General features: G+C 39.6%; 1 protein-coding gene across 1 annotated transcript; it reads right to left on the bottom strand.

Moving 5' to 3' along the window:
- Positions 1-830: 830 nt before the first annotated feature.
- NARF (nuclear prelamin A recognition factor) lies at positions 831-22,688 on the bottom strand. The gene is made up of 12 exons (XM_015817767.1): positions 22,437-22,688; positions 20,550-20,683; positions 17,829-17,909; positions 16,258-16,401; positions 14,887-15,019; positions 13,097-13,231; positions 8,414-8,532; positions 6,806-6,935; positions 6,028-6,100; positions 4,136-4,267; positions 2,129-2,286; positions 831-1,437 (listed from the first exon to the last, which is right to left on the bottom strand). Exons 2-12 carry the CDS (start codon positions 20,574-20,576, stop codon positions 1,196-1,198), a joined length of 1,374 nt encoding a protein of 457 aa, XP_015673253.1. The 5' UTR covers positions 20,577-20,683; positions 22,437-22,688; the 3' UTR covers positions 831-1,195.
- Between the last annotated feature and the right edge of the window lie 1,435 nt (positions 22,689-24,123).

The raw sequence follows: 24,123 nt of genomic DNA, 5'->3' as shown, positions 1-24,123 counted from the left end.
GCTCAAGTGTTAAATTTATCCCAATGACATTGGCAGGGTGATGCCAGAGTAAAATGAATGTTCAGGTTTTGCCTGCTTGTGCACAGTGACTAGTTGTGAATCGAAACATCCGTAAGTGATGAATAAAACTACAACCTTCACCACATATTAAGGCATCTCTCTTCATATCTACCTTCTTTAGAAAGATTGTCAGTGACTGATCTGCATGGACTCTGCTATCACAATTAAAATTTAACAAGTCTCAGAAAATCCTAAAAACTAATTAGCGTTTCTATGAAGAAGTCACTGAACCATCTTTTTTTAAAACATCAGCATTAGGCAAGAATTATAGTACATCTACTTAAATCAGGTCAGCCCTTTTTTTTTTCAAATATTCTGGCTTTATCATGTCTGCCTATTCTAGCTTGACCTTTGCCCATTTGATTTAATGATCGTATCTGCATTTACAGTACTCTTTGCCTACTCAGGATTTACTAATTCACCCAGCACTGTTGCTGATGATACAGATCTCCCAAATATAGTTTTGAACTTCAAGGATTTTACCCGGTTGTCTTAAGGACCAGGATACCAATATTCTCAAGAAGGAATCAATGCCAGTAAGAAGGAGCAAAGACCCCGTTCTCAACGCAGTTAAATAAAGCTGACCAAATGAACATTCGTTTCTAGCAGAGGACAATGTTCCCACTATTCTCTTAGACTAGTGTAAACTCAGACATTCTTTTTGCCATAACTAAGAAAATAGGCCTGACACTGTAGACACTTCATTAGTAGTAGGTGGTTTTTGTCATATTTGGCATCTTACTATGTTTGGTAATAATATGAAGTCTTAAATAAGTGATAAATTTTAATCTGAGATCATTCTGAGCACATTCATGGTATTAGATTCTTGGCACATAGGCCTTAAGTACCGAAGAGGTCAGCATTGAAGCACTTTGTAGCAGGCCCTGATTTTCCTTCCCATATATCTTAGCAGGTATATTGATGATTGGGCTAGAGTTTTGATTAAATAAAGATGCACCACATTTACACTGAGACCAGCTGCATTTTGATTCTGCATAATCCCAATGAGGAAACAAATGCAGTTCTAGTTCTGAGCATGCTTTACATGGTTGTGCCTCCGATCTCAGTTGCATAGCATAGTTGTGACAGTGCTGCAGGTCCATCAACCCTGATGCAAGTTTTATAATCAGATGGGTCACCATTTGATATCATAACTGTTGGCAGCTGGTTTTCCCATGTTGTATTTAGTATGCAAAGATTCATGGGCTTTGCTGGACTCCATCCCTTCTAGCCATTCCTGATAAAGCTTCTGCACATGCCCGTTGGTTTCAGGAATCTGAACAGGAACTGTGGCGTATACATCCTCCATCTGCTTGAGCAGGGCTTTATCGGGTTTCCCGTCTTCAGTCTGGGCCTGGCCATTTCCATTTAAACAACCTACAAATCAATGACCAAAAACAAGGGAAGAAATTAGGTTTACTTTAAAACACTGAGTGGGTTTATCCACCATGATTCTGTATAGCCTATATTCATGAGATCTTTACATCTCCATATTCATTCACCCCGCCTCTGATATGTTTGCATAAATATGGACAAATAGAGCCTCCCCACCTAAAATCTGCTATATGCAGTTTCAGACAGTGCTGTCTTAACTAGAATCAGCATAGGCAACATTAAAGAGTTTAATTACTGTATGTGTGCAGTTTTTTTTTTAAACTGTAACTGTATAGGGCAGTGGTTCTCAACCTTTTTAATGCTGCGACCCCCAACCGGTCGTAAGTCGAGGACTAAACCGGTCGTAAGTCAAGGACTAAATCGGTCGTAAGTCAAGAACTACCCAACCGGTCGTAAGTCGAGGACTTTCCCTGCCCGGGAGCGCTGCGCATGCATGGTTCCGCCCCCTGCGCCGGCCGAGGTGTAGCTGGCAAGCGGCAGAGACTGAGCAGGCTGACCACCAGCTGGCCCAGCCCAAGGGAGGTAAGGCACCCGCTGGAAAAGGGGAAAAAAATGGCGGACAGCCTTGCTTGGTGACCGTGAAATGGTCGATCGACCCCAAATGGGGTCGCGACCCATAGGTTGAGAACCGCTGGTATAGGGAGATGCAAAGGTCTCAGGGTTTGGTGGTTACCTCCAGGACAGGCTAAAACTTCAACAAAATGGTAGGAACATTTCCCCTTTTTCAACTTTAGAATCATATTCTGGATATTTCGAAAGCCATAGGCCGCTGCAAAACGCAGCACTGTCTCGCCATCCTTTTCTAGGGTCACCTCCTGGAAGTCTTTGTTTCTGAAAAGACAAGGGGGAAAAAAGATTTCTGGTTGGTCCCACACAAAGCAAGCAAGCAAAGGAATTTCCTGACAGCTAGAACAATTAACCAGTGGAACAACCTGCCTGCAGAAACTGTGAATGCTCCAACACTGGGAGTTTTTAAGAAGAGACTGGACAGCCAGTTGTCTGAAATGGTATAGGGTTTCCTGCCTGAGCAGGGGGTTGGACTAGATGACCTCCAAGGTCCCTTCCAACTTTATTATTATTATTATTATTGTTGTTGTTGTTGTTGTTGTTATGAATATGGATAGGATTTCCTATTTCAGCCTCTATATCTGATGTCCAGAAACACTTTCTACTAATTCTATCTGCTGCCACATTTTGTTGCTCACTTTTGGAAGGAATATAATCACTCTCTCCAAACTGTTTCAAGATTTATTCTGAAAGTGATCGCAAATGCAATAAATATATACAAATATAGGTACAGGGGTCTGTGGGGGTTTACTGATTTAGGACTACATACTGATGACATATGCCCTTAGTAGCTCAGCTCAGTAGCTCAGCAGGTAAAATAATGAGTAGTTCCTCTCTGTAAAAAAAAAAAAAAAGGGGGGGGGGGATGCTGGCAGCGTGATACCAGTTCTTTACTGCCTAGCCCTGCATTGGTTCTTTGTGTTCTTTTCAATTTAACCCAAGATGTTGTTTTTACACTTTCTTATGTAAATAAAACACTGTACTATTTCCTGCCCCCCCCCATGATTGATTTTATTTATATCAATCTAGTATTCATAACGAAAGGCAAATAGCTGACCTTAAAGAGTTCAGGTCTTGGACTTTTATAGCAAAGGGACAGTCTTTGTCTCTCTAATTCAGCACAGTTTTACCATGCAGGCCAAGAGGCCAGGCTCTGAAGGGGCAGAAAGTGGCCTTGTGAACAGACTTCCCCTTTGGGACTCTTGTGCCTGAAAGCATCTGCAACTCAAGGGTCACAGCCTTCCAAAGCTTATCAGGTTTCTTAAACAGTGATTTAAAGAGCAGAAATAAACAATGGCGGTTAAGCAATTGCACGCTTTATGTACAGTGCTTTAGAAACAAATCTAGTACTGACCCATGAAGTGAAGGTTTGTATGCAAAACAAATATGTAAATAAGGTCGGATCAAGGCTTGAAGTAAACATTATTCCCAGCAAAGTAGCCTAGCCTTCATAAAGCTGCACTGTCTTTGTAAAGTTGCACTGCATTAGCTGCACTGTCTTTTCAGAGGGGTCCTGACGATTGCAAAGCTTTGCAAACAGAGCTCAGCTTTACCAAGGCTCAGGAGCCAGGAGTATAAGAAAAGTTTGCCAGAGAAACTGGGTCCAAAAAGGAGACAGCAAAGAGAGCTGGGTTCTCCTGCTTTGGTTGTGGCAGTTGGGTGCAAAAGGCAAAAGTTGGCATGGGGAACTTGGAGAGAAAGCAGCTGGGTAAATGAGTGCTTGCTGGGGCTTGCTGAGATAGGCTGGATGGCTTGAGATTTCCTGGGGTGTGGTAAGCAGCCCCAGAACCATGAGACAGGATGCAGGGTGACCAAAATGGTACAGATGCTTAGGGGAGATAGGCGGGTGGGGGAAGTTGGAAGCAGTCCCTTAACTTACTGAGGCTCACAGCTGGGAGGGATAAAGCCCCAAAAGGCTAGGAGTGAATACTAACAATTCTCAGCTAATGACAGCCACAGGGAATGCTGAAATTGGTGCACTCACATGACATCTTGCTTTATGATCACACTGACTTACAATGGCCATCCTACTCCCCATTATTATAAGTTGAGGACTATCTGTATGTGTGGCTTGAAAAGCAGCTATTTTCTGTTTGTGTTTAAAGCATCTTACTTTAATATTTTGTAGGTGAGCTCCTTCACTTCAGTGTTGAATAGCTCCTTGGCAGCGTGTTTAAATATGTGCTCCAGGTAGCCATCTGATCTTCCATCACGCCGATTTAGCTCTTCTTTTATGCCACCAAACCTGTTAAGTAATAAGGGAAGAGTCAAGAGGTGGACAATCAAGGTCACTTTGTATAAATGGCAATCCTGGGCCCTTAAACACGCCTGTTTATGCTCTCATTCTCAGGCAAAAGGCTGATGCTGGCTGAGAGTTATGGGAGCTGTAGCACAGCATATCAAGATTGGGGAAGAACGCACTGAAGACTTTGGTACATACATGTGTATCAACAATTACAATACCGATGAATTGGTATTTTTCCATTTCCAAAGGGGACAGGTCAACATAAACTGAGATTCCCCACTACGAGTAGAGGTAAAGGATCGGTTCCCTGGGTCGCAACAGGCTTCTAGGAAAGGTACCAGTACACCGGTCGTACTAATATACGACTCCGTGTGTCTTGTGACAATGGAAGGGTGACTCTACCATCGATGAATAGATCTCGCATATGCCTGCTTTTGGACTGCTAGGTAGGCAGGAACTGGGGCAAATAATCCTGTTGCAGGGCGCTCAGATCTCAAAGCCGGGCTGTCAGCTTTCCAGACGACAAGCTCAGTGTGTTTAACTGCTGAGCCATCGCACCCCTACTGTAGTAAGGGAATCAAAACTTCTCCCACCCATAGCCATATTATGTGGATATGTGCCTTTGTGTAGCCCTTTGATTGGAATAAATAATTGTTATATGTGCGTGACAAATCTTAGTTTGGAAGAACAGCATGGAAAAGTTAAAAATAACAAATCAGATATCAGTGATAACTACAGCTGTGATTTATCTTGCATCCATTTGATCTTGTAAGCATGTCTTTTCTTCCCTAGTTGTTTGGCTTCCCGTAGACTAAATTACATATTTGTCCTGTAGACAAAATATTTCTAAAGACAATGTTTCTAATAAAATGGGGAGTCGATATTAAAAGACTTCCACCATAACATGATTCCTAAATGTTAAAGCAATACTTAAGTGTTTTCAAAATGCCATTTCCAGCAGTATGTCTTCTGAAAGAGCAGTTGTTACTACTTCCAAACTATACAATGTTCGACAGTGAGGAGGCTTCCCACTTATATGCTCTGATAAACATTCCATGCTTCTACAGCAAGTGCATCTCAGGACAGGCATGTAGGCCCAGTGTCAACCCCACAAAGCAAAGCTTATGTGTCCTAGTACTGCATGCTGGGCATGCCACTCCTTCATCTCCACAAATAGCACAACAACTCTCGCTTCTGCACTGCAACTGAGAGCATATGGTAGTGTGACTGTCAGGGGTTGTGGATGCTCACATTAGCAGAAGTCAACCTATCTGGCAACATCAATATTTCACTTGGATGAGAACTGCTGAACTCCCATCTGGCTGGTGTCATCTACTCATATGTTGGAGGGAGGGAAGGAGGGAGGGAGGAAGGGAGGGAGGAACTGTTGGCTGCTTCATCCTTTTCTTCTTGTGTCTGCTAGTAAATAAGATGAAGGGAACAAAGAAGCTGGCTGATACTTTAGTTCTGCAAAGGAGAGCTACAGGACAGCAGACAACAAAAGCGACGTGGATGGGGGCCAGGCCAGGCCAGTTACCCAAATATAAGCAGGATCTCTGGATACACAAATAGTTTTTACAAGGGTGGCACACTGAAACAAAGCAATTTTTAACAGGATCATATAACAGGATCATATGAAGAATGGTGAAGGCCATAATAATTCATATTTGTGCCTGTGAAATGCTTTCATCTGATGGAGATGCATAAGGTGATTGTTTTTAGAAAAATCATGAAATAAAAAACTTATCAATGCTACTTACAAGGTATCAAAGGAGACCTCACTTATTTCTTTCAATGATATTTTTCTTTGCTCCATCATTTGGAAGACTTCACCTGTATGGAAAAAAAACCCATTCTTAAATATATAACAAGGTTACTAAACATTCTCAAGAGAATTCTCTTCTTTTTCTAGAACAGGTTTTTTTTTTTAACTTTTTCATCTGGAAAACAGCTTTCAGGGACCCTGGAGGACTTCCATCCAAATATTAACTAAGTCTGAACTTAGCTGGTTTCTAACTGTTTCTTCCCTCAGGTGAGGTAGCCAAATACATTGTTTTGTCACTCTGAAACTGAAAATTATTACCTCTTAACTCCCAATAACAATGAAGATTCGTTAGTACTCAAGGGCAATAAAGATATTTTGGCACTTGAGATAAAAATTATACAAGAGCTCTCGGCTCGTTAAAATCAGAAAAAGAATGAACTATGTCGGAAATCTTACATGCCCATGGACATTCTCCCCAATGATAGGGCTTACTCTGTCATGTTTCAATTTAAAGAATATAAAGCACAGAAACATGACATAATAATGCAATGAAATATCAAAGATGAAAAATATGAGTGTTATCACAACATTTCAAAATATAAACTACTCCGGCTGCCAATTCTTCTTCCTGTCTCTTAAAATACCCAGTCAAATCTACCCAATCATATCTTACTGTTACATGACTATATGTCCTCATACAATGTCCTTGTGAAAAGAAATTATTAAAATGAATAAAAGTCAATGCGGTATATTGTAAAGAAGATATTTATTACCTGATGTCAAAACGCAATCTACATCTTGAGAGTTATACAAATGGGTATAAAAGTCTTCTCGTAATGCTTCTAACTTCTTGTCATAGCAAGGGGCCACCATGATATGGAAAATTTTGTCAGGGGATAGATTCTGAGGGGGGGAAAGAAAGTACATTACACACACACACACATACATAAACATTTTTTCAGAAAGCGTTTCTTATAGAATTTGGATTTGTGGGCATCCTGATGCTCTTGAGCTTGACTGTTTGCTTACAGATGTTTCATGGCCTAATTAGGCAATATTATCAGTGTGCACTGATGATGTTACCTAATCGGGTCATGAAACATCTGCAAGCAAATAACTGAGCTCAAAGAGCACCAAGCGGTCCACATCATCAGTTCAATCTTGAGCTACAGATATTCTCTTCTATTGGAATATGGATTTTATTAGATTGGAAATTAAGAGTCCATTAGTCTATCCTGGTTGGCCTTCATATATGTTTCCCTGTGCTCAATCTATAGCTTGCTTGGAGAATCATCTACCTTGAAGAGGCAGGGTATAATCTGGAAAGTGAATCAATGAAATCCCTTCCTGCAGTGGCTGGTGTACCGGACTGCAGCTTTTAAGATCCAGAACAATTTATGGCTTGTACTTTTATGCATTTATTAAATTTATATGCCAACCCATTCCCTAATAAAGCGGCTCTGGGCGGCTTACAGACCATAAAGTTTTATTATTGTTGTGAACTGCCTAGAGCTGTGCTCTGTGATGGGAGATTATTCAAATCTTCTAAATAAATAAATAACAGCATTCTAGCACTCTAAATTCCGTTCTAAATTGAAGGGAAATTAGGAAGGGTCATCAAGGGAAATGTCTCCCTGCCCTGCAACCCAAACCTTGGCATTACAGGATTTAATGATAATTGTCTGGGTGCTGCCAGTTCAACATTATAGTTCAATATAGCAATAGCACTTAAGACTTATATACCGCTCCATAGTGCTTTACAGCATTCCCTGAGGGGTTTGCAAATATCAGCATATTTTCCCCAACACTCTGGGTCCTCATTTTACTGATTGGAAGGATGGAAGGCTGAGTCAACCTGGAGTCCCGTCAGGCTCAAACTCCTGGCTGTGGGCAGAGTAAGCCTGCAATATTGCATTCTAACTACTGCACAGGGCTCTTTATATATAGGTATTTGCTTATACAGGATGTGGGGATTCTAGAGTGCTGGCACCAAAATCTTTCAAGGAGCCAAAATAGAGCAGATAAGAACTGGCAAATAACTGAAAACAGTGACTAAACATACTTTGCTGCCCTTTATCAGGAGGATTTCACGTGCACACTCTAACATTTCACTTAACATCAAGATGACTTAGTAGCAAGGGATGAGTGCTAGCAAAAGTCTACTTGCTCAGGAATACAAGCTGATGTTAGAGAAGGATTTCAGGTTGGCTGAAGGCTTTTCAAAAGCTCCTGTTTACTAGAAGCAGACTCTTAACTTCGCTAAATGGCTAAAACCCTTTGTAAAATGATCCCAGGAATGAGCATATAAGACCAGAAGGAGAAAAGAACATTTGGCTCTCAAACAGTTAGAAGCCCCCAAATCAGAAACTGCAAACCGGTACCTGTTGCCTGGCAAAATAATTCTTCACAAGGGAACCCATGATCTGCTGTGGTGACTTTGCAGTGCAAATATGTGGGATTACCATGCTGGGCAGGACTCTCTCTGCATACTGGATCCAGCCTAGAAGGCACAAACTAAATTACTAAAAGAGGGACTGAAGTGGGTGGAATATTCCTAACCAAAGAAGTTAAAATTTAATTAAATTAAAAAGACAAACACAAAGCCATCTTTTTTAAAAATACTGTATTCTTGTATCACTGTGGTGGTGAATTGATAATGAAGAAAGAAGCTGCTCAGCAAGCCAGGTGGATGTAATTAGTTTTGTTCTTCAAAATCTCAATATCACATCACCGAAGAACCATCAGTCTGTAGACAGTATGAATTTGGGGAAATTCCTAAGACTTGGATTGTTACATGAGAATTGAACTAATGTGGTTGCTTCAGGAACAATCGGCTATAGAAACGATGAATGTTAAGATTCATAGGAAAAGTTTACATTTGCAATAGGTATTATTTCCAGGCTTGATGTTTAGCAAAATCCAACTTATTGCCATATATTTTCAGCAAAGATACCTTCTTCCTCTTCAATGCCAGTAATTAGCATCCTATAGTTCCTGAAATTATAGGGCAGAGGGTACCAAGCTAGATGCCTGGATTTAGCAGCCTCAACTATACAAGGCCACACACAAAGCTACTGCATGCTTGAGAAAGAAAAACAGGCAGAAGGCAGGCTGTCACTATCAGTGAAGCTATCATCTTTTGCTTTTGCAGTATCAAATGTTTTCTGCAAATATTTCAGGGCTGCAAGAACATTTTCAAGACATATAATAATATTTCCCAGAAATGTGACTTTTCACATTTTTTTCAAGTCTTTTTATAGCCCAGATCTGAATTTTTTTTAGATTTTTAGATTTCTTCTTCTCTTCCTACATAATAACACTATCCAATTAGGGACTATATAAGGAACATAACAGCGTGATGACACTATGTTTCCAATCACATTTGACTACCTTATGACTTCATAGGGCAGTGATGGCGAACCTTTTAGAGACCGAGTGCCAAACTGCAACCTAAAACCCACTTATGCATCGTCGGGTGCCGGGTGGGTGTGGCCCATTGGATGGATGTGGCCCATTGGGTGGGCGTGACTGTGGTGGTAACAGCAGACTGGGTGGGTCTAAGTTCAATCAATCAATTCCAACTTTGCAAGATCTTTCTTTTCCCCGCGAGAAGTTGAAATTGACTGATTGATTGAACCTTTTTTTTGGGTACACGGCAACGGAGGCCTAAAGCGAAAAGATTTTATAAAACCCAGCTGAAGGCCTAGGACGGGGGCGATGGCGCGCGTGCCCACAGAGAGGGCTCTGAGTGCCCCCTCTGGCACCTGTGCCATAGGTTCGCCACCACTGTCATAGGGAGTGAACATTGGCTACCGCAAGACTCGGTAAGTGAAGGAAAGCATGAACCTCAGAACTGGATTGGAACTCGCTGCCTTGCCACCTTGAACTATAGTAATATCAATGAAACAGAATTTTGGTATTCAATGTTAATATATCTTAACCTTTGTTTGGTTCATTTTTTAATTACAAAACTATTGTTTTAATTGCAATTGCAGTATCTGATTTTAGGTTGCTTCAAAGTTTCTTTTAATGAGAAATTGTTTTGAATAAATAACAGCATAAAGAGCTGTCAAAATTCTAAATTAATCAAACAAATCTTTGACCTCAACCGTCACAGAAAGGGGTCTGTATCGGGCACTCTTTAAAATTAAGAATAACACTTTAACCACTTTAACAGTCTTTTGCAATAGCAATCATTTCCCCCATAATGTTCTGGAATGACGGTATTTGTTATTTTTAACAGATGTTTTAATCCTATTTTGTAATAGGATTACAAAATGCAGAATGCAGAAATAAATAAGGAAATAAAAGTATGCAAGGCCCTTTGGGAAAGCCAATATGGCTGTTGGATCTTGGTCAGGGCTGAAGGATCGCATTTTAACATTTTTTAAAAAAAAAAATGGGGGGGGGGGGCAAAAGCAACAAATTGCCAGAGGGTCAAGTGCTCTCCACTGCACTGAATGGCATTCCACTTAGAATTCCAGTTAGAGCAAGACATGTAGGAAAAACTTTATTGCAGACTGGCTGAGTTCCTAGGAAGCAAAATCTCAATCGACTTTTTTTTTTTCCAGTCATCTCAACCAGATAAGATACTTAGAGGATCTGCTTCTTTCTTTAGTAAAGGCTCTACTTAAGGTTCAGGTTAGGAAAAAGCCACACTTTCAATCCATCTGGAAAAACAAATGTAATTTTATTCTTCCCTATTTGCAAATCTTCTTAGTTCCCTTCTGAAAGCCTAGGGCAAGCCACAAGCAGCCAGCTGACACTTCTGTCCAACTTATCTGAGCACGCACTTGCTTTTCCTTATCCTCTCTCGTCCTTTTTGGCTTCACCCCCTCATATCTACAACATACATGAATTTCTGCTCCTTTCTCTTTGCAGATAGAGCGCTTCCAGTAGAGAAAGAAAGAGTGGGAAAAAATGTATCATGTTTAACATTGGGAAGGTGTTTTAAATTGAAAATAATCACCTGGTTGCAATACACTGGTACTCTTTCGAAACACATGTTACAAGTTATGTAAACAAAATATAATGTGCAATGCAGCTGTGGCTCCCTGAAACAAAGACGGTAATCCTCCAAAAAATCATTTACAATAACTCATCTCATCAAAGGTGAGCTTCAGAGCCTCCGAGTCTTATAATTTCTGATCAAACAAGTCTTAGCAAAGTTTAACGAGCTGAGCTGAGAACCAGTTTATAGCATGCGTCACTCTGTAAATTGAGTGACCTCCAAGTATCTGTTTTGATAAGGAGAAAAGCAAAGTTCATCGTATCGAGTCTAGCCGTGCAATTTCACATTTGCCATTGCGTGATCACACAGACTGTCTTGGTGTATAAGGAGCGGTGGCTGCAGAAGGTGTTTATCTTTATTGAAACAAGCACCCAGACCCAGGCCTTTTCTGCAGAGTCAGCTCCAAGGCAGAACTCCAGAAATACTGTTACAGAAAAGCTGAAGACTGGACTCGGAGCACTTCCTTGTTACCATATAGAAATACAGCCCTTCTGCTGTAGAGTCAGAGTCAATGTTTGCCATTCACAACTGGATGTCCTGTGTGCTTTCAACCAAAGCTGCCGTTCTTCCCAGCCAGAGTTGTGCCTCAGTCCAACTGGAGTGGAGAAGAGCTGGCTGAGAAAGAGATGAGGAGTCCCAGTGCTAACTTAAGAGCGGGAGAGGCGGAAAGAAAAGGCCTGGCATAGAGACTTCAGCTATTCTGGTAACAGTCTTACAGCTAAGATGCAAAATTCAGCTGAAACCTCTGCTGGATAAACTGATAACAATCACGATTCGATTCTGTAGATGTGTCAAAAAGCTGAATGTTTCAGGCAAATGTTTTACATATATCCAGTTGAAATTGCAAGAGGCATTGCAGTAGTAATGCCTGAGGCATCCATTCTCACCTGTCCCAAATTTAGCAACTACTTATTTACTTGCTAGCCAAAATGTAAGGCAGAATACTAATTGTATTTTACAACTAATTGCATTTGATGGTTGTTCTTTCTATACAGAATGCCACCTAGTCTTTCTAGGGTTGTGTGGCCTTATAAATGTCTATATTAAAATAAACAAAATGTGGAATGGTCTATGAATTTAGGTGTTATTTTCATATATATCTCATAAAATTGTTTGGCCCTCATTTTTGTCCCTTCTGTCTTGGCTCAAAATTTACCCAGAATACATTTAGCTAGAATGAATTTACAGTATATATTTTAAACCCCCTTCCTTCCTTCCTTCCTTCCTTCCTTCCTTCCTTCCTACCTACCTACCTACCTACCTACCTACCTCTCTCCTCTTACTGTGTGTGATATCCAAAGATACATTCCTGAAAATTAGTATATAGTACATCTACATACTGGAATGTAGGACACAGATGAAAATAAGTAACTTTTAAATTTATGTCTTTCCAGATGGAACAGATTCTGGTTTCTCTCCATATGCTAAAAATATTTCTGTATTATTCTATATAATAATTCTGTATTTTATTCTATGCTGTGCTATTTTTGTTTGAATTGCTTTGGCAAGCAGTGATGTTATGCCAACATCAGTGATCTTTGAGGCAAATATAATGCAAAGGATTGAAAAATAATGCTTTTTTTAAAAAATGGGAAGAAAACCCTAGGGAAGTGGCAGGAAATCAGCCCACTTGTAACCACATTCATTAAATGCTCCATTACAAGAAAGCTAGAGAACACTGATTTGCTATAAACTATATTATAGTAAGATGGAAGAATATCGTTAGGAGAGAGAAGAATGGGAAAAAATGAACCAAGCAGGATATCCTCTTTGTCAGAATTTGCTATTGCTATTTGCTACCAGCTGACAAGGCCTATTACAGAACTGAAACTGATACCAATCTTCTGAATGGGAAAACAGAAGTTTCTTAGCTGCTATATTTTTAAAATAAAAATTAATTTCCCAACATATAGATGCAGCACTAAGGCAAGCCAACTGAGAGAATCACACTTCAGGAAACCCAATGTCTTTATCATTATTAAACACACCCATCTCCCATTACAGCAAACATTGGAAAAGTAAATTACAGCATGTCTGGATTTAGATTTCTCACCTGGACAGGCAGAAGAAAACATTGGCAAAACATGTTCTTCCTGATTCTGTTGGCGGTACCGTTGCACAAATTCCTTCTGGCTCTCCAGAAGACTGAAATCAGCAGCTATTGTGGTGTCAAAGACATAATGCACTCCTAGAGAACAGATCAATTACAGAACTGAATTACATTTTTTTTCTCCCAGGCAACACTGGTTTTTGGCATGCATCCTATGCATTCTCCAACCTTTATTTTCACGTGGAGAAGATTTAAATGGAACCTCTCCATCCACCCATCCAAGAAGCAGCCTAAAAGTTCATCTTTAATTCTACAGAATATGTTAACAGACCTTCCTTCCTACTGAGAAATTTGATCAAACCTTCAAATACATTGTTCCTGTAGCCTACCACCCTTCCTACTGTTCTAACTGTCCTTCCTACAATCCCTCTTAGGATTCTTCATCATCCATTAAGGCAGTGGAGGATGGAAAAAGACTCAGAGACAGAGAATATACATAGTCACGAGATCAAATTTCAAAAGTAAAGGACAGGGGCAACTTTGTGGAGGACCACAAATTAAGTGCTTCTCTAAAGTAAGCAAGAGATGCTATGCTCTGAAGGACAAAACTACAGGAAACATTTGGAAGCTGCCCTAAGACAAAGTATACACTATATATTATGCCTTTCGTGCCTAGTCTTCTGTTTTGCCCGAGAACAGCTCTTGAGGAAAATTATCTCCTAAGATCCTTTTAAATGGAGATGTGCTGGTTGCTGTGCTGTATCTTTTCAGCTGGAATACTGAAGACAATGGAAATCGTGTTGTATGGGAAACTGATGCCCATCTTTGGCTGCTGAAACCCAGATCAAGTCTGTATGACCTCTAAGGCAGCCCTTTTAGTCATCTGCAGCATGGACAGGGAAGAATATTTGAAAGCTTAATAGCTGATCTTGTAACTTCACTGGCAAGGTAATTAACAATATAAATAAATAGTGATCCATCCACTGGGTAAAATGTGAAAACAATACAAGCTTTGAACATATCTTCAGTTCCATAACAAATTCCTCTTTTCCTGTGCCACAGCTCTCTAGGATACCAGCTTATAGCTGAATTAACAATAGCTTTTGCTTCTTCTTTTCCTTCAAGCAATGTACTGGATATTTTTTTTTAAAGTTGAAGAGACTATTGATTTATGTAAAAGAATATCTGTGTATGACATCAGGGTCACTTTGTTCTTGCATTCAAATGATGTCTCCTTCCATACTGAATAGAGCTTGTATTCATATCAACTCTCCCCAGGCAAAAGCAGTGGGCAAGGACCATACAATCAAGGTGGCAGCCTGCAGGTGTCTTCCCAGGTGCCAGCCAAAATGCCTAGAATGTTGCATAAAAGACAGCAGGTAGGGCCAACAGATGCAGTCCTGGTCTCTCCCTTTAAACCTCTCCATGGCAGTTGACTATCTCCAGGGGATGTGCAATTCTTGGAAAGATGTAAAACTCTATACTAGACATTTTTATTCTGTGCAAACAGCACAAGGAACTTTTAGATGCCTTGATTATGAACAAAAACATAATGAAAAGATTTGTATGTGTTCTTGCCTTGTCTGTACTGCCTTAACTGCCTAATTATAGCCTCATTTATAACACTTGTGGCCATATCCATAAACAACTCAGTTATCTCAACCATTCTGCAACCCTTGCCTGTACCCTGACACACATGCTATAAAAATTGTCTAAGGAAACAACTTTTTTAAAAAACCGTTTTTAATGCTGTCTTCAGCTTTCTTTTCTTTTTTATCTAATAGCAAACTTACCAAGACTTTTGAGGAAGCCACAAAGCCTCCTAGCTGCTTCTGTTACTGAGAGATTGAATTTAGCAGCAAAATAAGGCAAGGACTGGGGACATATAGACACTGCCAATACTTTGTGTTTTGAGGTATCACACTTCTGGAAAGCAAAATAAAACACATGGGCGGGTTAAGTGCAAACATTTAGATTCTAGTTTATACAAGAGATGGCTTGTTGCTTCATACAGAAATTAATTTGGCTTTTTACGCCTGGTGCCAATTCTTACTAAGGCAAATAAACCTCTGAGTTAGAATTAGGCAAGAACAAAACATCCCCATAATAACAAATTGCTAAATCAGGACAATATAAACAAACAACAAAAATAACAATAGAAAACAAACATAAAAACCCAGCAGTGGAAGGTGTGTAGCATGAAACATTCAAAATATACATCCACAGCTAAAAACCTGCTCACAAATTCACACTTAGACAGAAAACTATAGAAAAGAGGTAGGGTATCAAAAAGTAAAGTGAAAATAGTTTTCCCCCCCTTAATCTTAAATAAATGATTATTTAATGAGGTCAATCAAAGGAGTTTTCTGAATATAGGTAGGGCCAAAGAAAAAACATATCCAATGTGGGGGAGGAAAGGAATGTTTTGGATTAGAAAAGAAAAGCGGGAGTAGGAGGAAGATTAATGTTAGACGCAGGTAAGCTTGGGTGTGCTGAATGAAAGATGGTAGGGCAGAGTAAACAAATGAAAGGATCTGATTGGGTAAGGACATCCACATTGCATGCAGGAAGAGAAAAGGATGCAGGGTAAAGGCTAAAAAGGAAAGCAAAATGGTGTGCAGTAACAATTAGGAAAAGATTTTAAACGAGGTCAGTTGTTAATCTGTCCAATAACTCAGTAAGAAATAAGAGAACCAGGATTTTGGCACTGAAATAAAAAGGCAGATGTTAGGATTATTCAAAATTTGATGGCAAGAGATTTAGTGATAAACTGGATCGATGGTATTAAAAAAACAAAAGGAAATTTAAAAATACCATCCATATCGTACGCCTGGGAAAACGATGACTGATCATCAGCAACATCATTTTTTTAACACTAAGAAGTCACTAATTAGAAGCAATGGATTTGAAGAGTTTTGAATATAAAGAACAAGTAAAAGATGTTTGGCTATAAGTATGGAAATAAGTATTGAAGAATTGAGAACAGCTTTTAAGGAAAAATCTCAGAGGATAAAATCTAAAAGTAAATAAAATCTAAAAGTAGGAAACAGGGAAAGCAAAATAAAGAAAACAAGAAGTTGGACATACCACAATGTTTTAGAGTGACATGTTAGGGCAGAAAACTTCCTGGGCATGTATGGGCATATAAACACCATCCCCTTTACCTTATTAAGGTTCAGTACACGGAAGAACTCATTTGGATTCTGCTGGTAAACTTTGACTGCTTCCTCTGCTGTAATGCAACTGTCACATGCTAGGCAGTCACTAAGGAATATTTTAGCATTAGCCAACTTATGGAATTCACTTTTCTAGAAATGAATAAATTTAAAAAAAAATCCATCAAAAATGTAATGAGGAAAAAGAGAATATAGTGCAGTTATTCTTGAAATAAGAAGTAATGAACTATTAAGTGCCACACAATAGGTAAGTGTTCTGTGTATAACGCTTGAATTATGGGGACGCATGCACAGCCCTTAATTAAATCTGTAGGTTCACTAATTTTGCTACTTCCATTTTAATCAAATTTGGGTTCCTCCCAGCTTTTGCAAAAAAAGTAGCTGGTTGAATGAAAAGTAAAGGAGAAAGGTTTTATCCTGCTTTCACCTCTGTAATGCTATTATTCAGATGAAGACAGCAATGTTACCCCACTTTAGTAAGTGTTAGTAAGGTTTCTTTTTTGAAGCAATCCTCTCTCTGCTGAATAATCCAAGTCTAGTTTGAATAGAATCCTAGCAACTTTTTCTACTGACAAGTTGAAAGATTTTCTTCGACCAATCCCTAAATGAGCAGAAACCCTAAATTAATTTATTCAGTTCAGCTCAGTTCAATTCAATTAAATCAGCTCATATTCCACTCATATGAAATTGGCTATCTCTGTTACCAATCCCTATCCTGTCTCTGTGCCTTTTGTTCCCAGCTACTGCCAGTCACTTGACTTTCTTCCAAGGCAATGGTGGACAAAGCTGCCAAGTTACACATGTTGAAGCTGACCTTGGAGAAGACCATTTTAACCCTGATACAGCAAAAGAGAATTTAACATTATCTCACACTAGGCTAGGGAGAAGATCAAGGCCACATGCTGGAGCAAGAGCAGATAAAAAATGTAGTTGGCATAAATTTGGGCCACTGCAAGATGCAAGTGGGCAAAGGCAGCACAAGAAAACATTTACTTAGGTCACCTGGCCACACATTTCTCCACAACAATGAATATATCTGTGAAATATTCTGTTCCAAATGATATTTAGATTATGAAGGATCTTAACAATGAGCTGAGACTAATTCCTGTGATTAAAGATTTATTTATTTTGAGAATTAAGTGAAGTAATTAAGCAAGATTATTTGTGCCACATTAAATATTACCATGGGATTCTGGGTATGCTTTTTTCCCAAAGAGTTTTCTTTAAATGCAGAATAATTTCATTAATCTTTAGCTGGCCATTAGAGTAAAACATATGATTAAGAAATTCAGGATTGTAGCATGGTGGGAATTCTTCAGAATTAGAATCTTTTCAATAGCCTGGCATTCAGAAATCTAACTGCTGCACTAGAAATTATAAAACTGAACAAGAAAAGCATGCTGGCTGCAAACCACAAGAGTAAGTTGCAACTAAATGCTGAAATTGATGGAGGAAAGGGGTTATCTTCATTTCGGCCACCTTCAGAAATGCTTAGTCGGGATTAATTTAAACTGTCTAGGGAGCAATGCAATTTAGAGATTCATCTAAAAGGAATTTACCTCCTTGTTTTCATCATTTGAATTGAGAACATCAGCTATTGCATTTTGTGGATCATCATTCTTCTGTTTTTTACTACATTCCTGAAACATAGTATAAAACATCATTTGTTCAAAGCCAACATAATTACTGATCAAAGCCACCTGAGGTAGAATAAAAGATGGAAAAAAATTGTCCATGGGATCACCCAATGGGAACTCTATATATCCAGCAAAACTTAACCAAACAACTAATAATTTATATAATACTATTGATACATAAGGTGCTCTTAAGGCAAAGATTGAACTCTAATTCTGGTACACACATAGATACGAACCTGGTACTTTTTCCTGGCAATATCATGGAAATTGTTTATGGCTACCTTCTTCTGGAATGTTTTCTACAGGCCTGGGATTTAATGGAAGACTCTCACCTAAGTACTAATCAAACTTGACCTTGCTTAGCTTCAGAACAATCCACTGGAATAAAAGAAAAAGAACTTGCTGCCAACTCAAAGAGGGGGTAGCAGAAGGGAAAAAATAAAAGGAAGAAAAACCAGGTGATGGGGAATAGACTAAGTATTTTTCTATCTCTAATGGCAGTAAATATGAAAAATGAGGTCTAGATCCAATAACTCCAATATACAAGGCTGCCAGCAGCCTCTATAATAAATGTCTCACAAGGTCTCTGGGAAGTGAACTTATGGATTTCAAACATGAAACTCCTCAGCTTCTGCCTTTGCCAAATCACTAGCTAGCTCTTGTCACAAAGGTAAAATTAAAAAAGTAGATATTACAGCAGGATATAAATGTCAAAAAAGATGATTATTCCTGAAGTATAAACTCTTATGTTCGGAAACCTAAACAATTAAATAACTCATTGCAAAAAACCAAACAAACAACAAAAAAGGACCAGCATAATTGAAAGGTCTTCGAGGAAAGGGAGCACAGATGTATTTGTTCTGAAACCTCTGCAAAGAAAATGCATGTATAAAATATCTGCCACAGATGCCTAAAGTAGTTGAAGTCAATGGACTTTGGCAACTTCCCTTTTCTGTAAGAAGGCAATCTCCCTTTTCTTTAAGAAGTAGAATAAAATTCTGTACCTTCTGGAATCAGGTCAGGTCAGGTTCTTGTTTTAATTAAAAATTCCCCTCCAATACTTTTCTGAATGTTTAGTATTCTCCCAATAATCCCTTTCCCTACTTAAATTACATATAGAGCTAATAACAATACTGACTACAATAGTCTGAAAAAAGAAAGGAAATGAAACACTTTACATTGCCTTTCACTTCCAAAAATATTCGTGCTGCTCTTGGTTCAAGTTCAATTAATGTTGTACATATAGTTCTTTAAAAACATGTCAGAGTAACTGGAATGTATCATTTTTCTGTAGTTTAATATATTGCATTTATATTAATATTATGAATTTATAATATTAACTGAATTAAAAGATCTACATTTGATGCAGCACTAAGTGTTTTTAAGGAAAGCAATGAAAACAGTCTGTGTGATAGTTGTTTTCTAAAGTATTTTTAATGGTTAAGAAACCAAATTTAAAATTTGATCTGTTGGCTGATGTAATTTTTACACTTTCATCCTGATAAACAAAACATATTATACATTAACTATTTCTAATAATATGTCCCACTCACATAAGGCAAAAAGAGGTTTAAAAGAGGTAGGTGGAAGGATGGATTTTTCTTAACAATCTGGACAAAATGATAAGACCCCATCCACTCGAGTGGTGAGACTGTGAAAAAACAGCATTTGTGATAAGCTACAAAGGAATTAGAACTATAAAAAGCAAGGTTAGCATACGATACACATATAGAATTGAGCTTGTCTTAACACTTCCCAATCAATAGGAAAGAAGGCTCCAAATTTCTTACAGTACTAACTATTCCGATATTCATAGGAGCCTAACCTGAAGAAAGACTATGTACTGTCCTGGTCAGTTACAATACTGAACATTATAGAAATGAAATTAACTCATGTAATTTGTGGAAATTCTGATGTTAAACAGGTAAAAAACATTGATGTCATTTATTTCTTATTTATGCAGAAGCTATAAATATACAGCAACTTCCCCTAAGCTGGTATCTTCCAAATCTTTCTATAATTTCCAGCCAGTATGACCATATTGGCCAAAAACTATTTAAATTGAACTCCAAGACTCTTGGAAGGTACAGTGTAGGGGAAGATAGCTGTACAGAGTTGAAATGCAATCTATTTTTATATCCTGCTATAAATGCACATTTATACCTTTGCACCTCTTTGAATGATAAGTTAAAGGGTCCATAATACCATTGGTTTAAAATTATTTTATAGCACTTCTCATCCCAGTCATCAATTATATACTTTTTTTTTCAATTCAAAAGCCACATTTTAGAGATTAAAAGCAAATATTTTCTGTTCAGACAGGTTACTTTTAATTATCACTACCCATTTCTTTCTGGGTAGGAGGAACAACCGCCACAATAGCTGAAAACTTCATGTTTATTTGCAAATATATTTTAGTAAGTTTCATGGGGCTTGTTTTCAAAAAGTACACAGGTTTGTTTATGTATGAATATATTAGATTTACTTCCCACTATTCTTTCAGGAGCATACTTAGTGCTCTCTCCTGGTTTTCCCCCAGCACAACCACCTTGAGAGAGAGAGAAAGCCTATCCAAAGATTTCTTGCCCAATACTTGTGCATTGGGACTGTAGCATGATAATAAGTAATAAAAACAAGACTCACCTTTTTGGTGCAATTTTCACACTTCATTGGTAGGTCTGTCTTTGGTACTTTTTATTTTGGCAAAATTGGGTCTCTCTTGAGTTGCTGCCAGATGTGCTCAGAAAAAGGAGCTAGTGTTCCTGCTTTCCATCTGTCTGGAACAATGAAAAACAACAGAAGAGCTGTAGCAGATCCCCCTCATCATTATCCCAGTTTTTCAGCCCTATTCTGCACTTTCTTTTGAATGAGACTTTCTAGAGCCAATAAGAAACTCTGAAGGCGGGACCACCTGACTACTCAGCTGCCAGTCCCATTTCTGCTGAAAAGTGGAAGTTTTGAATCCTCTCACTTTGCAGAACTAACGAAAACAGCAATCAACTCTCGTGATGTGGAAAATCTGTCAAACTAAAATACTTTTTTATTTCCTGTCAATGATTAACATCAGGACTCACCATTTTATTGCTGCCAATATACAAACACAACATTTTGCTCCTTTGCTATGGGAACCTAAGCAAATGGTTGTTTTTACAGCTAGATGCATTTTTCAAGCCCAGAGAGAAGAGGGCAAAAGGCAAAAAGGGAGAACTTTTCCCCATCTTTTATTTAATGGCATATATCATGGATGACCCTGAGGTAACAAATGAAGCTGTGCGCATGTGTGTAAACTAAATCTATCAGGCTCTTTTCGTGTTTTACTCATAGTCCAGAAGGAGTTCAGCAAACCTTTCTTTTCAGGAATGGGGATGACTGCCTTTCAAATCTCAGATATGAAAACAGTATTGTACATAGAAAATGCCTGCAAGTATTCTTGAATGTGGTACAGCAGTGGGATTCTCCTCCAAGAGACCAAAGCACAAGACTTGTCAGCTTCTTCTCAACACTTTATGAACATCAAGACATTCAGCTATTAATGGAAGAAAAGTACTTCAAGATATCCCTAATGCTGCATGACAGGTGCACAGGGTAATTTCTCATCCCTGATGCCCTTAAGGCCCCAACATTTTTTTTATGCTATGGGTGTGGAGCCTGTGCTGGACCACAATCCTCAACAATTTTGCTTTCTGGATGGAACTGAATGAAGCCAGAGTCCGATAATATCCCACCACAGGTGCTCCCACAACCACCTTACATCAAGTCACAGCTCCATGAAACAAGCTCGATCTCTTTAATTTCTGAACGTTCAGAACAGCACCACAAGGAAGAGTCATTTGTGACCCTCTCACTGTGCATAAACTGAACAAGCAGGATGCAAACAAGCAAATGACCAGCGTCCCTCTGAGGATTTAGGCACAGCTTGCATTTTTACAGGAGCAGAATACACTGATTTATAAAACAATGACAGGAGTACACCTGATTCCACAGAAGCGGATCGCTTTTGATCAACCCACCCCTTCCAGTGGCAAATGCCACGGGTGAGTAATAGCAGGGAATGCTGCTAGATTCGGCAACGTGAACAGAGGAATGACTCTTCAGCTTGCACAACTGGCTATTGTGTGTCACAAGGGTTTCGCTCTGCTGGCTTAAGCACAGGTTGCTTCCCTTCGCCTTGCCTCCTCCCAACACCAAAACCAACAACAGTACTGTAGTTGTCTTCAGCTCTGCGAGGGGCTTCCCTGCTGAAGCATTTAATACGGTCCCTGCCCAATTAGCAGGGCCAACCCAAGCGGCGCATTTTGTCTTGGAGATTACACACGACGCGTGTGAGCAGGAGGAGCGGCGTCCTCGGCGGCCACAAATGCCGTGCAACGAGGAATCTCCTTCTGGGGGCCGCCGGCCAGTCGCTACTTCTCGCCCGCAAGGACCAGAAGGCGATGCCTGCGCCCACCGAGGCCGGAAAAAAAAGAAAAAAGAACATCCCCACATGCAGCAAAAGGGGAGGAGGGAAAGAAACAAAAGCAGGCACGGTACCTTGCGGCGAATCCCCTTAAGTCACAAAGGACATGCCTAGGAGGACTTAGCGCGAGCCCCCGCGGCGGACGGCTATGGCCAGAGGAGAAAGGGGTGGAACGGGGCAGGAGCGGAGGGCGGGGGGCGTCCTGGAATGACAGTAAATGCGATGCAAACCGCTCTTCTTTCTCCTTCCTAATTTTGGGATAGTCTCGCTGGTCTTCCCTCTTCCCCCGCCGCTCGCCGGCGTTCATTGTAGACCTGAGAGCTGTCACGTACTCTCGGGCACTGGCGTGGCAAGCGGGGATCAGCGCCCCCTTGCGTCACAAAGGTGAACATCGCTCCGCAATGATGATGGGGATGATTTATTTTTTATTTTTTTAAATACAGTCGTCTACTTCGAGAACCAGAGGCAGCACTGGAGAAATACAGGTTCTCTTCACCATTACATTTTCCCCAACCCCTGAGACACCGAAGCGATGGAGTCTGATTTCTCCCTTCTGGCTTATTAATTATTTCTGGCTTTCCCTTTTAGGAGTGCTTTTCCTGCGTCTTCTAACCAATCCTCCAATCTAATTTCCACAGTCTTTTGTCCTTAGGATGTTGGATATTGTGGGTATCCAAATCTTGTCCAAGGCAAGGAATTGGACTAAGGGACTTACCAGCCATTAAGCTTACAGTTTTCTTGCCTTTTCCTCTTCTGAGTTTATCTAGAACAAACATTATTTTTTAAAAAAACTTGCTTGGAGTTAAACTGGCATCCTGCCAATGCTAATCATTGGAACATTTGACTTAATGGAGCTCCAGAAGTCATACAACTGCAATATGCTGTCCTAGTCAGTTTGCAAATGTAAATATTGCTACACTTCCTGGGCACTGTAGTCCCCAAAAACCTGGAAAGATATATGTTTGGGAAGATGTGTTTTATTCTTTAGTTTAATTCTTGCTCTTCAGAAAAGATAATTCCCCATTATGGTCAATATACATCTTCATATCACACACATAAGCAGGATTAAAAGTGTTATTTGATAATCAGATGGCTTGTAACCCAAGCACTGGACAAGTGAATTTTATTGAATTTATACTTCATTTTTTTTAACCGCCCATCTCCCTCGGCGGAGGACTCTGAATGGTGTACAATATCAATAAACTAAACATTAAAATCAGAATAATTTAGGATTAAAAGTTTTAAAATTACAAAAACATTATAAATTTTTCAAAGGTGAAGAATTCTAAGATGGGGGATTAACAGTTGTTAATACATTAACAGTGGGCTTCTTATGGGGCCAGCCAGCCCCATGATTGTGTGGGCCTATGTGTCCACTATACAAGGCTACACAAACAAGTTTTGACCCCTTTGTGGAAGGCCAAGAGACTGGAGGTTTGCCTTACCCTTGCGAGCGAGATGTTCCACAGTGCAACAAAGGCCCTCTTTCTAGACCCCGCAAGTCTGTAGCATATCTACATTGCCTGAACCAGTGAGATGGACTGAAGTGATGGGGTGAAGCCAGTAGGTAACACAGCCCTATGCCATGTAGGACTTTTTAGGTGATGACCAACACCTTGAATTGGACTCGGAAACAAACTGGCATCCAGTGCAGTTCCCAGAGCAAAGTTGTTACATGTTTCCTTCTTTGGGCACTCAGTATGGATTTTGGAAGCTGCATTCTGCACCAGCTGAAGCTTCTAGTTACTTTTCAGGGAAAGA

Source organism: Protobothrops mucrosquamatus, unplaced genomic scaffold (assembly GCF_001527695.2).
Source record: "Protobothrops mucrosquamatus isolate PMUCROS unplaced genomic scaffold, P.Mucros_1.0 scaffold636, whole genome shotgun sequence".
In the NCBI taxonomy this organism is placed as follows: domain Eukaryota; kingdom Metazoa; phylum Chordata; class Lepidosauria; order Squamata; family Viperidae; genus Protobothrops; species Protobothrops mucrosquamatus.
Note: the sequence above shows the minus strand (reverse complement) of the source record. Positions and strands in the feature narration are given on the sequence as shown.